The 16,118-nt window shown below is 41.9% G+C and overlaps 1 protein-coding gene across 3 annotated transcripts in view; it reads right to left on the bottom strand.

Moving 5' to 3' along the window:
• KIF6 (kinesin family member 6) overlaps nucleotides 1–16,118 on the bottom strand; it is a 518,996-nt gene that overhangs the window by 278,620 nt on the left and 224,258 nt on the right. For all 3 annotated transcript variants that reach the window (XM_019527228.1, XM_019527227.1, XM_019527229.1), the window contains 2 exons: nucleotides 15,061–15,147; nucleotides 3,881–3,984 (listed from right to left, as the gene is read on the bottom strand). In XM_019527228.1, the coding sequence (XP_019382773.1) occupies nucleotides 3,881–3,984; nucleotides 15,061–15,147 (191 nt within the window). The remainder of the gene's footprint in view (nucleotides 1–3,880; nucleotides 3,985–15,060; nucleotides 15,148–16,118) is intronic.

The raw sequence follows: 16,118 nt of genomic DNA, 5'->3' as shown, positions 1-16,118 counted from the left end.
CCATCTGCCCCCCACTGCCTGCCCACCTACCTCCCCCACTGCCTGTCCTCTAACACCTGCTCCCCTACTGTGTCCCCCAGAGCCTGCCACCTCGCCACTCTTTCACCACTGCAACAATGTGTGAAATTAATTTAAGACAACCCTCCAATAATTAAATTCAATACCTTGAAAACTATAACAGATTTATACATTAATAAAATGTACATACATTGTCCATGTATAGAATCTAAAGATTAGGGGGTTGTCTTAAATTCCAGGTCATCTTGGATTTGGGTAAATATGGTATTTCTTAAAAGGCAAACATCTACATTACACAATTCTGAACTAACTGTAATGGAAAGGCAAATAAGGCACCTTGGAATGTTATAGTTCTGGTCTCCAAAAATGGTTGTCTTAATATAACTAAGATCCTGCTGAAAAAAGAAAAAAAAAAATCTTTTTGCTATTTATCGTTTAAAGGCAGTCTACCTCTACTTTACTCCGGAAGGATTAGAATGCAAAATTCTCTTTTCAAGGGAGGCATATTACTTTCTCACAAGCTAATGGGGTCAGAACACAAAATAATTTTGCATATACTTATCATGCTATTTAAACACAATGCAATGGCATAAACTAACATCCTTAATTTCTACCAATTAATGTTCTTCAAAGCTTGTGTATCTATATTCACTAAAAGCAAGTTTTTCAGAACCACACAACTACTATATTGTGACATTGTATCTAGGTCCCCTTGTAGACAATCAACTAAAGGAAGCCTCTGAATCAATTCGGAGAGATTCAACAATTTGGACATAGACACAGCTTTATACGTTTTTTCTACGTACCTCAAGGTACCAGGTGGCTCATGAACGCTGAAATGGTGGGGCAGATGGAGCGTCCCATGGGAGCAAGGGGGGTCCCCAGCACGCTCAGCGGTGGACACAGAAGTGGACCAGAAGTACGTTTAGTCCACTTCCAGGTCTACTGCAGAGGACGTGGGTGACCCTGCCACCCCCCAGCTCTGCAACTGGTCCCTCCTGGGTGTGGCGGGGCACCCGTGCCCAATCACTAAGCCAGGAGGGGAGGGCCCCTGCATGCTCAGCGGCAGACCTGGAAGTGGACTGGAAGTAGTTCCGGTCCACTTCCGGGTCCGCCACTGAGCATGTGGGGTGGGGGGATGGGAGGGGCTTCTGTAGGACACTCTATCCATCCTACCATCTCAGCGTTCATGAGCCCGTGCCTGGTACCTTGAGGTATGTAGAAAAAAAAATAAAGCTGTGTCTATAGCCAAATCACTGATTCTCTGAATCAGAGTCAAATCTTCAGCTTAATCAAATCGGGACAGTGATCCAAATCAGCGAATCGAATCACTGTCCCCCTGAATCGGGCCGCATCCGAATTGAATATGGCCTGCTTTGCACACCCCTACTGGTTACATCTTAAGTGTAACGTCTGCCAGAGGCCGAGTAGGCTACATTCTATTCAGCGTTTTCATTTGCATATTCATATTAAATAGCTTTATCTACTTCAAACCTATTTCTATACAGTAGACTGCCAGTTGTCTGGCAAAGAATAGCACAGGTAGGAAATCTTGGAAAGTAAGATTCATGACTGCAGTCTCAAAAGAAATGACACTCGAAAGAACCAATACTAAAGAACACTATAAAACCCAATAATGAATAAGACCTGAGTGGAAAATTCAAGTGATAGATATAATATTCCACATGTCTATTTCTAAACACAATGTTGCTACACAAAAAACTGTTGGTGTTACCACACACGTCTTATTCTACCATATGATAAAGACTATTAACTAACAGTAAGTTTAAAAACACACACACAGATTTAAATTAGGAAACTAAAAATTTTAAATTCATTATAGATTATTTAAGTATACACTAACAGAGGGAGTGACTGAAATAAATTCTCTATTCAAATGTTCACTAACAGCATTTTTATGAAACCACAAAAATTCACCAGTAAGAAAATTTAATATTTTCTATTAACAAAAATTCTTTACTCTTCTATACTGGTAGCTAGGGGGTGTGCAAAGTGGCTGTATTACATTCAGATTTGGATTCAGCCCGATTCCGGTGACAGTGATTCAATTAGTTGATTCAGATCACTGTCCTGATTCGATTCAGCTGAATCTGAAGATTTGATGATGATTTGGAGAATCAGCAATTCAGCCACAGACACAGCTTTAAATGTTTTTTCTACATATCTTGAGGTACCAGGCACGGCTCATGAATCCTGAGATGGTGAGGTGGATAGGGCACCCCACAGAAGTGCGGGGGGGTGGGACCTGCATGTTCAGCAGTGGACCCCCCCACTGCACCCTCCCAGCTCGGCGATTGGCCATGGAGGGACCCCGGGTGCCCACTCAGACCGAGGAGGCACCAGTTGCCGAGCCAGGGGAGCAGGGGAGAGATCTCCCTCCTGCTTCGTGGCGGACCTAGAAATGGACCAGAAGTGCTTCTGGTCCATTTCCAGGTCCACTGCTGAGTGCGCTGGAGACCCCCCCGTGCTCCCATGGGACACTCCATCTGCCTCGCCATCTCAGTGTTCATGAGCCGCCTGGTACCTTGAGGTATGTAGAAAAAACATTTAAAGCTGTGTCTATGTCCAAACCACTGAGTCCCTCCGAATTGATTTGGAGAGCTCTGACTTGATTCAGACAGATTAGAGGGTCTCCTGATTCGATCTGGATTTGGAGATTCAGCCGCTGAATCTGGCTGAATCTCTGCCGAATCAAATCAGCGACTGAAGCTTTGCACAGCCCCACGTGTAGCCCTCTTCTGGACCACTTCAATAATAAATAAATGGTGATGCAGCAGCACCTGTATTATGTTTATCTGAGTGGTTCAAAACCTGCTTACCTTGCAGTGGGTTGCTGAATTAACGACAAGCTGCTTATCTGTTTGCTGTGGCTTTTATTTCAAAGGCACTACGTCTCCACTCAGCTGGAGCTCTTTAGTGATCCCATGCAGCCAATCAAAGAAGTGATGCCCTTTGAAATTCAAGATGCGGCAAGCAACTGGAGCACCTCAGCAGTCCTTGGCAGCTGTTTGCTGTGACTCCATAAACCCCTGGTTCTTTCATAAACACTTATTTACACAAGAAGACAAGGACCCTAAAGCTGCAAAATATCTGAATACTACTGCACTAATAAATAGTCAGTATTTAACTACCAATCATTTAGCTGTCAACTAATTAATTATTCAGCATCTTATAAGATAGATATTATTTTACTTTTACAAGAGAGGCATTGGAAAATAAAGTGAGATGACCAAAACCACAAAGACACAGCGTCAGAGAAAGAAATAGTGTTTAACTGTTCCAGACCTATAAGCCTCTCTCAAAACCATGTTCTACAGTTTTATAACTGTAAAGCCATAGGAGCCATCAAAACTGGTATATATTAAGCAACCCAGGATCAATTAAGATTTTAAATATTTCACTTTTAAGACATGAATGTACCAAGCATTAGCAGTGCAAACTTTTTTTTGGCATATAACAAACTAGCACTGCAGTAGGACACTTCTTAACACAAAAGACTCTTCTTAAATTCTTTTCAGATCTTATTTCCAATATCCAGTTTTTGTTTTTTTACTTTGCATTATTATACAACACTACTCTTCAGCTGGCATCTGAGAGACATTCCCATCCTTCATATTGTCTTTTCTTTACTTCCTCAAAGCTGAGACTGCGAAAACATTGCCAGCAGCCTAGTACAGCTTTTCATGGAAAGCTGCCACTCTAACCTGGCGCCTAACTACACTTTATTATCATCTCAGGGGAGTTTAGTGCTTTGAGGTGAATTTTATATCGTTATGCCAACAAAGAAGTGGATAAAACTTTTCCTGTGAAAGTGGAAAAAAGAAAACAATACTAAGCATACTGAAGTAGCACTTCTTGGGTGAGTTCTTCTGTTCTTTGCTCCCCAGTCACCATGGCCAGCTCATCCTTCAACTCCTGGATCTCTTTCTTTAGTTGGACAATCATCTACAAATGGCAAGGCAATAAAATATGCATCACCGACTGATTAATAGCTAGGCCAGAAGCTTTGCATTAGATAACTGAGATCAACAGAACATTACACTATATGTGTTTCTTTCCTTCTTGTTTTACAATAACACATTTTTAAGAAAGGCCAAATATCTTTAAATATACTCTACACTTATTTGTCTTTTCCATTTATAAAAAGCAAGAAAAGCTTTCCAGACTCAGTAAACTGTCTGTGTTAGAAGAAAGTCATAAAACACTTATTTAAAAAGAAGAAAAATAATTTTTCATGGGAGTAGAAGAGAGCTTTCTGACTCAGTTTTTTGCCTGTTACTGAAGAGAACACATTTAAAATAGAACTGACACCTTTGCCAAAAAGCGTAAAAGAATGGACAACCACACCCCAAAAGCTGGACTACTTTCCCTAGCTTTGGAAAAAATAAGTTTCAGAGTAATATAAATTAACACTTTCAATTTTTTTAATGTATAAATCAACTCTCTAACATAAAATTTTACTATTCCTCAGTCACATGCATAGAGCCAACAACAGCCAACTTTTATGAATCAACATAAGAAGTAATTACCATATTTACTCGAATCTAAGATGAGGTTTCTGCCCCATTTGGGATTCAAGAATGGCCCTGAGCAGGCAGTGGCTTAGCTGCACCTTTGGCCCCAGACCTGAAGTTGGAGCTAATCCACTGCCTGAGCTGAGCTGGAATGGCTCATTCAGTGGGGGATGGTAAACACAACAGCAAGAAGCATAGGAACCAGTGCAGTGGGAGGGTGAAGCCTGCAGCCTGCACCCGTACCTCTTGCCCCTTGCGTCTGTGCCTGCCCCGCACCCTGCCTGTCCTACCGCTTGCTCCTCCCTGCAGCCTGCCCCTCCGGACACCCAGCTGCCCCCTTCCCGTTTCCTTCTGCTCCAGCTCCTGATCCAGCCCAACCAGGAGCTGCTGCTGCTTCTCCAGGGCTGGGCTGGGCTGGGCTGGGCTGGGCTGGGCTGGGGCTGCTGGTGGTGCTAAGTGCCCTGGAGGAGCAGAGCTGCAGCAGAAGGTAAGTGGGGAGAAGGCAGGGAGAGGAGCAGGACATGTGGGAGCAGGCTGCAGGTGGGAGCAGGGTGGGGGGGCACATTCAGGCAGGGCAGGAGGGCAGGGAGTCAGGGTGTGGATGAGACAGGCACAGGGGCAAGGGGCAGGAGGGTGGGGAGAAGGAACACTCACAGAGGTATAGGCACCAGGAGGGAAGAGGCACAGGGGAGCCAGTCACAGGCAAGCCAAGACTTGCACTGCTGTCAGAAAGAACTTTTGCATTAAAACATATCCAGTGGCACACAGAAACATTCAAACTATAATGTTCTCTAAAATCCTCTGAGGTACTGGTAAACTGAAATTCCTTTTGCCTGAAACATGAACAAGAGATGGTTTTTAACAACTCCTAGCATTGGTCCTTTTCCTGATTTAACATCTTTTGATGCAGCCTCAGTGTAGAAAATACCCTAAATACCCCAATTTTCAAAACTAGTCAGCATCCAGCAGTTCTGAGTAATGTTCAGCAATGGTGGGATTATTTAACTGAGAAAGGAGCTGCTATAAAAGCCATCAGGTATCTGTTAGGAGCTCTGTATATTACATACTGCAGTATGCAAGTTCATTTATTTTTTATTCAATTTACATGCTGCTCTTCCAAACAAGGGCTCAGGGCAGCTTAAAATAAGAAAACAGAATAATTTAATAACAGGACAGTAACAAGAATCAGGGTAAACCAGAGATCCCCTAAACAACATCTCATCCTAACTTTGGTAAATACTTGCCCATATAGGTATCTAGGCTTGGGCTCTGGCAGGCCCCAGGAAGGAGAGACTTCCAGAGCTGAGGTGCAACTTGCCAACCAGACTTGGCATACTGATGGTCCTGGCAGGAGTTTGCTCTCAGCTGACCTTAGGAATTGTGATGGGGCATAAGGGAGAAAGTATACGTATGGATCCAAGACCATTCAGGGCCTTATAGGCCAAAATCAGCACCTTGAATTGCACCTGGAAAGCTATAGGGAGCCACTACAGAAGTTGGAGCACTGGAGTTATGTGCTCCTGGAGACCCAACCCCCTCAGAAGGCTGACCACTGTCTCCTGCACCAGCTGCAGCTTCCAGCCAGTTCTCAGGGACAGCCCTACACAGAATACATTGCAACAGGCTAGGCTTGAGGTTGCAAAAGGCCTGGATAATCATGGTCAGGTCTGAATCTGAAAAACGGGTTGTAGCCTTATAACCAGAGAGTTAGTAAAAGGTGCTCTCAGCCATCACCACCATCTGAAAATCCAGGTCCACCCAGGGATCCATGAGTGCCACCCCAAAGCTGAGAACCTGAGTGACAAGAGAAGGCTGAACCCCATCAGTGACATATATCCCACCATCACCTCTGTCTTTTCTGGTTCCGTTTCAATTAGTTCACCTGCATCCAGTCCCTAACTGCAGCCAGTCACTGAAAAAGGATTGAAATTGTGGGGCCAAGGTCAGAAAGGGAAGTTATAGAAATGAATAAATTGTATTCTAGTAGTATTTATTTTAGGAAGCTCTAAAAAGAAAAAGTGGCTTGAACATAAATAGTCACCATTAATGGATACCATAAAGAAAGCCACTGTGTTTAAAAAATGAACCAAAATGATAAGATGTAATGGTAATTCTAAGGGAAATATGCCTGCATTGAGATGTTTTTCTCAGCTAAAATGTCAGGATGCTTGTGGTAACTAAAATGTGGTATACCATCTTCCTGGTAGTCTATACCATTACTAATCAAGGAGGACAGATGATGACATATTCATGGGGATTACATTTACAATTCTCTGATCTGAAGCCATCTATATGAAACAATACAGTATCCATTGCCATAAATACTAGCAATGATCCTAGGAGTTCTGTGTCTAGCAGATGGTACTTCTTTTCTCTTTTTTCCTTCTTCCTGACCATCTTTAATATGAAAATTATTACTTATGCATCAAGACAAAGTTTAAAGGAATACAAAGAAACAACATATAATAGAAAAACATTCGCACACTGATTTTCTGAATAGTAAATAAACACCACCGCATGGCAAGCACTATAGAGGCAACTTAAACATGCCTGAGAGAGGTAAGGGAGAGAAAAGAAGAGGGTTAGAAAGAACAATTAATGTAACTATCCAGGGAGTCCAACAATCATGCTGTGACAAACTCCCAAGAAGTACTTGTAGGAAGGAAATTAGACAATGAAATACATAAAATAAAGCAATCAGACTAGTGTGTGTTTTGAACATGGTCATTATATAAATACCAGTGAACTTGAAAACTCTACTTCAGTGATTCTCAACTAGGGTGTTACATGCAAGATCTTTTTAGGGGTGCTGTGGGATATTGTGTAATATATTCACTGTTAGGTACGCAAATACTTACATATGATTCACAAGATAAACTTAGACATTTGAAATAGGAATCCATACTGTCAAAATATTCTGATCTCTTGTGGTCTTTATGAATTCTTTGCAACAGAAGAATTATTCTATTATTTTTCTGCAGTCAAAAATAAGTGAAAGCAAAGAGTTGGCATTTTCTGAGGCATTTTCTTGTGTCAGAAAAGGTTGAGAACCACTGTTCTAGTTGAGACAAAAGCTCTAAAGTTATTTCAAACTAATTCTAAATACTACTGGTCTGACAGCTGGCCACCCTCTGCAATCAATTTTTGCTTTGATACTTGTTAATAAAATCATATGAAATTGCTATTGTATAAACTACATACAAAAACAAGTAAAAGAACATTCAGGTTAGGAGATCAGGCATTCAAAAGTTGGGAAATTGACCAGAAGTTTGCCTATACTAGTTTCTGTAGACTTCAACTGCTAAGAACCATAGGTTCTCAGAACTTCTGCAAATCTGATCCCAAGATATCAAGCCAGGTACCTTGAAAATGAGAAACATACAATTGATAAATATGAAAAACTGATTTGCACCCCACACAAATTCTGTGAGAGGCAGGGAGGGAATCCAGTTCTCCAGGCCTACTTAACCATGAAATCCTCTCTCTTCTTCCTCCATTCCCCTGCCTCATACACACTACATCCTCTGCAACAGACTCCTACAAACAAATCTCCTTCATTACACAACCTTGTGTACACTACACAACTCTCGCAGCTGCCCTAATAAAGCGTCTCCTACCTCCCAGAGCATGTTTAAAAGTGCCCATTGCTTTCATGGACATTCACTGAAAGCAGAGAATGAGGAGACTCGGGGATTTTAGCTTCTATTCCTAACTCTACTGGACATGGATTCTGTTCTGTCATCATACTGTCCCTTCTTCACTCCTCTAGTCAGTCCCAGGCCCTACGCCTGAGAAGTGCCATCAGTCTCTACCCAATAAATCCTAATCTTATACCCCTGGACTTCCTGTTTCAGTTCCAATACCTAATCCCTCACCTGGTATTTTTGTTCAGTCATTGCCAATTCCCAACCCTTCCACCAAACATCTTATCTACAGACTTCTTGCTTAGGTCCTACCTATTTATTCATCTGAGTTCTCTCTCCCTTTTATCCTGGTCTGCAGTTGGTCACTCACATCTCTATTCACAATCCTCTTAGGTTCCAAGTCCCAATCTCCTTTTCTAGGCTTTTCATCAACTGTTAAGGTTTCCCATCCCAGTTTCTGTACTCCACTCCCTTTGCTCTGCTAGTCCCAGCTTTCCCTAATACCCAGCACTCCTTGTTAGAACTGTCTCCCCTCACCTTTCTCCCAGCCTTCTGGTTCTCAGTCCCCCTTTTCTTACCCAACCCCATCCTAATATTCCAGCCCACCCAGCTCCTCAGCCAATCTCAGTTTCCCTCATCTCTACCATACCATTTCCCTCCTTTATTACCCACTGCATACCAATTAAACCACAACCCCCAAATTCAATCAATTTTCCTCTCTCCCCCTCCATCTTACAGCCTTACTTTCTACACGTTCTCCTCCCAGTTTTCTCACTTTCTGCTCTCTCACACTACACCCTGCAGATTTGGCTCTTGTCCTCTCATCAGGCACCTTTATCCTCCCCATAGAAAGATAAGCTACCTGCTCTAATATGCCATAGAAACCCAGATATGTCATTTTTAGGTACAGTTCAGATCAGGGCTGAGCAGAAGAGCAGACAAAATAAAGTGTTAGACAACTGTCATAAAAGGTAATGTTATTAACCCTACATAAATCAGTGAAGAGATTCAAGCAAATGATCCTGGCTTTTCTCAACAAAAGATGAAAAATTACTAAATGAGAATAAGTACAGAGATGGCAAACTATTACAGAATAAGAAAGTACTGAAGAAAATAAAATGCGTAATGATCAATAGATGATGGTTTCCATGTCAAAAGTTAACCAGAAAAAAACACGTCATGAGTAGCATGAGACATATTTTGCAGAAACTGCAGAAAGTAGATTGCACCAGGAAAGTGATAATCTGATGGCAACGTATCAGAGTGCCACTTAAAATTCCCGAGATGTAACCTACAAAGATTTTCAAAGAAAAATTCAAGAACATAAAAACCCTCCAATGTGCACAGCTGTGTGTGGCAGACGGACATCTACTAAATGAGCTTTATGAATTGAACACCACCTCTATATGTAGCAAATCGTTTGGTTAAAACAACAAATCTGTACTGGCAGCATAAAAATAATATGTTATATAAAATAAATCACACTGTAAGGAATAGAATCCTAAGAATGTGGGTAGGTTCTACACCGATACTGACAAATAGAAGTGATTTTAACAGGAAACAGACTACATAATATGACAGATACTGAATTAAAAATCAGAGTTTCCCAACAAGTTCTAGTGTTGATTACCTGACACCACTAAATCAAAAATAGAATGCAATTGTTCATTAAGTCTAAGGCTACAAATTTTGACACAGTGGACATGTCTACATGAGACATTTACTGCGGAGTTGACTAATTAGCTCCACAGTAAACATTTCACATCTACATATACACTCCTATTAGGTTGGAGCAAACTAATTAACTCTGTAGCAGCATAGCACTTGTAAATACAAGTACTATCCTGTTGTGTACAAGTACTTGTATTAATAAGTGCTACCCTGCTGTGGAGTTTTTTACTCTGCAGCAGTGCACTGTGACAGCTGTGCCTCCTCGGGGCTGTCTATTAGCGGTCCCACAACACCGATCAAGGGCCAACCGCCTGCCTTCTCTCCTGCCACGCTTTGTTGTTATTCGCTTGACTGAAAGATCTTAATCAAACGGGAGGCTGCCTATTTTCTGTCTCAGTGCCTGAGGCACTATCTGCAGCTCCTTTCCTCCCCTTACACTGCAGCTCAAGCCTCGCAGATGTATCTGGTGTCGTTCAGGTCTGTCCTACTCTCTGTGCCATGCGGATGCTCTCTGGCTTATCCCTCAGCCTGCACCCTCGCTGGCGCCTTCTAGCTCATCTCACAGCCCGCGCCCCTACCGGCGCCCTCTAGCCTGTCCCGCACTGCCCGTTTCAGGGCTTCTCACCCATGCCAGTTCTGGGCTCCTCATTGCCCCCTTTAATTGGGGCTTCTCCCTGGCCCCTAACTCCGGGGCTTCTCCCTGCCCCCTAACTCTGGGCTGGGGCCAACGCACCCCAAACAATGCTGCGCCCTCTCCGGGGCCAGGAACCCCCACTCTACTGTGGAGTCCCTATTAGGCCTCCTCCAACCCCTAATAGCTTCTCCCAGTCCTCCAGTCAAAACAATAAACACAAGAATACAAAGCCCCCAGGCTACAACATAAAAGCTAGACTGTCCTGGTCAAAAATAAGAATCCATCCCTACCAGAGACAGCGAGCGCACCAACCCCCATCAGGGACCAGGGGATGTTCCCACCATCAGAGTTCTCCCCTTTGTGCTGGCAGAGTTCCTCCTCCCTCAGCTGCCGGAGGGAAACTGCCCTCCTGGCCTCCTGCCTGGGCTTAAGAAGGGCTAAACCCCGCCCCTTCCTGTCTCTATGTTTCTCTGGTTGCCCTGGCAACCAGCACCTGCGCAGTCCTGGTGATTGGCAGCTGAGCTTCCCCCTTCCCACCACTAGGGGTCTCTCCCGAGCCGTTTCTGCTCTCTGTCGCAGGGCACCTGAGAGCTCTGTGACAGCACATATAGACACTCCCCAGGCTGACTGGGGTGCAGGATGCTTTAGTGCAGGGGGCTGCCTGCCAGCTAGCCCCACAGTGAAGCTTGTGCCACCCTTGTGCCCCAGCCAGCCCCTCCACAGCACATTAACCCAGGGGAAGCAGCTGGGGCAGCTGGGGCTGTTCCAACCTGGCTCAATGTGCTGTGCTCCCAGGCGCACATTCAAACAGCACACCCAGAAGAGCAATAAGCTCTGGAGTTTATTGCTTTGCATTAATTGCTTGTGTAGATGTGCCCAGTAATTCCTAGTAAATTTCATAAGAAAGGTTCAGAAAAAAATACATGTAAAGGTTACCAATGTACACAATTTTCAAAACACCATCAATCCTAAGAAATATAATTAAAATAATTGACTGTGAAAAAGTTTAGCTCTTACTTTACTTAACAGAATAGAGGTGATTGCAGGTAGCATTTCCCTTGATTCTGAAAAATGTTGCACATAGAGGGCGCATCTACAGGAGACATGACTGCACAGTGCACATTTATTTAGTACTTGTATAAACAAGAACTAAATAAATGCACAGTAACCACTGCACAGCAGTGTCTCATGTAGATGCACCTACTATGTACAACTGGAATTACTGTGCAGTAGTGCTGGCAAATACCTTTTAAATGACACTATTGCGCAGTAGCCTAATACTCCTGTGCAATAGTGTCTCAGCACAGTTTCTGCCACGCAATGCTACTGTGTAGTTGTATCAGGCTATTGCGCAGTCAGTGTCTTCTGTAGATGTACCCAGTGAGGTTGTTATTCTTGATTCCATCTGTCATCTTGTAAGATATATTTTTAGGATGAAAATGATCTTTCACACTCTGGAGTGCAAATGGGTACCAATACATTTCTCAGAACACTAAGAGCCAGTGCTGGAAGGCTCTTTTAATTCACACCCAGCTCCAACAACGTTTAAGCACTTTTGTATCAAAGTCTGCACTGATGAAGCCAAGCCACCGCATTTGATTTCTGCCAGTGCATTGCTTTCAAATTTGGGAATTACCAGTAGCTATGAGGTCAAGAAGTTAGGCTGGTTTGGGATCAAATACTGGGTACAAGCTGCAGAAACTGGCAGCCAGCTGGCAAAATTACACAGCACCATTTCATATAGGTTTTGATTTTCCTACTGCTTTTGGTAAGTGATTTCATAGCTAACACATTTGTCCTTTGACTGACCTTAAGATTTCACCTAGCTGACAAGCCCAGCCAAATCACTTTCCATTTATGTATTCTGATTTCTGTTTTTTCATAAGCAGTGAGAGTTGACACACTTTCAGGACAAATGCTTCTATTCCTGAAACATGTCTATGTAATTCTGCTGAGCCACATCTTCGGCTGCTGAAATACAGCTATGTTCACTGTAGTCACTACTGCTGTGGATTTACCATGAGATCATTTATACTAACAAAAAGTGACATCAAATAACTATGGAATCCGAATCATAGAAACCAGGGCTTAAGTGGGATTTTAATTATTGTGAAATCTGCTGTAAGGGCATCAACAGTACTCAGCTACTAAAGCAAGTTTTTTAATTGTGCTGGGGACTATTTTTTGTTAGAAGTGTGGAGAAACCAAATACAGGAGCAAGCTCTTCTTGATTTGTTGCTTACTAAAATGGAGGGATTTTTTGAGAAACTGGACATGAAAGGTAACTTAGATGATGGTAATCATGAAATGGTAGAGCCCATGACGCTAAAAAAGAATTGTTAACCGTAGAATAAAAGTACTGTAATTCAGCAAAGCAGACTTAAACAAACTTGAAGCCAATAGGGAGGATCCCAGGGAATGCAGGTTTAAGGAAAAAAGGAATCTGGGCTGTTCCTCAAAGAGTCAATATTAGGGGTGCAGGAGCATGCTATCCCAATAAGATGAAAAAAAAGGAAACACAGCAAGGGACCAGCTAACTAGTCAACTCTTTAATAACTTGACACTTAAAATGTAGTCCTATAAAAAGTGGAAATTTTGGATGTAATTATGCTGTTTGTAATTATGGATGAGTATACGACTATAGGAAGAGCATGCAGGGATAAAATCAGGATGGCCAAAACACAAATTCAGATACTGCAAGCAAGGGACATAAGCGGGGGGGGGAGGGAAGGGAAACATTCTCTAAAATAGATCAGAAGTAAGAGGAAGACATGGAGAGTATAGATCCTTTACTGAATAGGGAAGAGACGTTAATAATATATGGTGCAGAGTTTAATGCCATCTTTACTTCAACGTTTACAACAAGGGGCAAGTATCAGATGCCAAGTGTGGTTGGAAACAAGTAGTAGTCTACTTGAGAAGGCTAGATGAGAATCAGCCTAGAAAAAGGAAAGCACAGGTTCAAATTTACTTAGGCAAGATGAATGTTTTCAAATCAGCAGGGCCGGATGAGATTTATCCTCAAGTATTCAAGAAACTGGCTGAAGTAATTGCAGAGGCATTGGTTGTTTTCTCAGAGAACACATACAAGTCAGATGTTGTTCCATAAGACTAGAAAGGGGCAAATATAATGTTTACCTTTAAAAAAGGAAAAAGCAGGACCCAGAAAATTACCGTCTAACTTCAATATCCGGATATGTCAAGAACAAGTTGTACTTAACCAACTTGATTTCCTTCTGTGACAAGTGATAGATCTTGAGGTCATGGGGAGGTTAGTGCATATAAAATACATTGATTTTAGTAAGGCTTGTGATACGCTCATTAGTAAGGTAAGGAAATATGGTTTAGATGAGCTTATTGTAAAGTGAGTGTGATGAAAGAATTTGACTGTTTTAGTCTCAAGAAAATATAGAGAAAATATAACTAAAGATAGATTTGATGACAGGCTTCAATTACAAAGTTGGTTGCTATAAAGGTGGTGCTGATCAACTGGTCTTTGTGTTCACGGGCAACAAAATGAGAAATAATAATAATTTCTGAATGGTATTGAAGATTCCACTTATACTGTACACAAAGCAGGGTTCGTCTTCATGGTTAGCAACTCAGTCACTTCTTCATTCATAAAATGAGGTGATGTCTATACTACAGTCATCCTACTAATCATACTACAGCAATGATTACCGCTCACATAGAGATGCCTGAGCTAGCTTTAAACTAGCTAGTTTGGGTCCAATTAGTAGTAGTTGCAGGAGCACAGAGCTCACCATAGGTTGCAAAAAATGGCCAATAAGCTAAGTAAATAGTAATTTAGCCTGCAGTGAGCTCCCTGCTACTGCAGCTGTACTAAAGCAGTAAACAACCTAACTATTTTAAAGCTAGCTCAAAGCAATAAATGCTACGTGACTATAATCTGAAATTCCACAGAACAGGGAGATAGCAAATTTTCCCATGTTATGGACTATTTCTTTATAAAGACTGTCTGCTGGACCATATGACCTCTCATTACAACTGAATGGACCATTTTCCATCCTGGCGCTTGATTCTGCTCCCACTTAGTTTAATGGAACAAGATCAAGTCACATATCCTCCTCACAAAGTATGTATCCCTATGGTAAGGGAAGAAATTACTGACATGGAAAAGTAACATTTGGAAAAGAGTTAATTTATGCTTTAATATTCCTAATGCAATGATGCAAGCGTAAAATTAAAAAAAATGAGAAGAGGGTATCTCTGCAGATGACTAACAAGAGCACTGAACACAATGTGTTCTCTGTGACCAAAGCTTGGGAACCTTTGACTTAGAATATAAAGAAAAACAGTTATGAAAAATTACAGTTCTTTTTAAATGACTAAGGATTTCCCATGGCATTATGAGTTTTTATAAAGGTCATGTTATTATTACCATAATTATCCCCAGAAGTCCAAATTAAAAAAACCCTGCAATTTTACAGAAAATATCAGGAATTGAATCAAACACCATTTAACACAGATTATTCATTACAAAATCTGCAACAACCACTGTACTTTGTTAGTAAGAAACAACCAAAAACACTTTTACCAGTCTTGGGTCAATTTCTTCATTAAGAACTGCTTCATTCTTAATAAGGGCAACTCGCTGTGCAAATCTACAGGTTGATATTGATTCCTGGAAGGGAAAACAATATGAATCATTTAGCCTGCAGTGACATGAAGGGATTAGCACTCAGTTGTGAATTTAGCAAACTTTTTAAAGAAGTATTTTTTCCTATTATATTTTATAGCATCAACTAGATACCCCAGGTTTTCACAAAATTTAAAACTGAAATATTCAGGGCAAATGATCTATTAACAAAGTAATGAAACTGCCATATAAAACTCTCAAAACAAAAACACGCATCAAACCATAAAATCACCTGACAGCCAGGTTCTTCTGTCTCTTGTATTCTTGATGACCCTGTAGCTGGCAACAAGAAGAATGGAGGAGGAAGGCATTTAACTCAAATGCAGAGATCAAATGCCAGACCCAGGGAAGGAAGAGAGTAGGCTGCGAATCCGGTTAAATGGCAGGGTGGGCAAGAAGACTGGGAGCTGGAGGGGATGGAGGGGAAGTTGCAACTTTTTGGGTAAGAAGGCTGGGACATGGTAAGGGAAAAAGTGCTATGGACTAGCAGCATGTTAGTATGGAGTAGAACAATAAGCTTGGATGATAATCTGAGAACATGGAAATTCTGGCAGTGGTTCAGTAAAAAGACTGGTTCAGCAAAAAAGGCATAGGGATAAAAAGCTAGGGGTGGCAAGAACACAGGGTTTGACCTGAGACTACCTGGAGGCCTAGGCAGAAAGGGTCAATCCTGGTGGGGGAATAGGCACAAGTGTTTCTGCATATAAATGCACACTCCCTTCCAGGGCATGGCATGAAACTAAAGATGTCCCGGTCACATCATTCCCCTGCTGTCAGTAGGTATAAATGAAACCTACAGGAAAGTATGTTCTTCACTCCACTATAATGCTGATCCACATAAGGCATCAAAAGCATTGCTGCCACCAGTTCAGTGCCAAAGGTTTAAGTGGTAGATGTAAAAATCCCAATCTTGTTAATTAACCATGTCAGTGTGAATGGGATGCCACATACCACCC

Source organism: Gavialis gangeticus, unplaced genomic scaffold (genome assembly GCF_001723915.1).
Source record: "Gavialis gangeticus isolate Ggan-Ray unplaced genomic scaffold, GavGan_comp1, whole genome shotgun sequence".
NCBI classification, from domain to species: Eukaryota; Metazoa; Chordata; order Crocodylia; family Gavialidae; genus Gavialis; species Gavialis gangeticus.
This window is presented reverse-complemented; position numbering and strand designations above follow the sequence as displayed.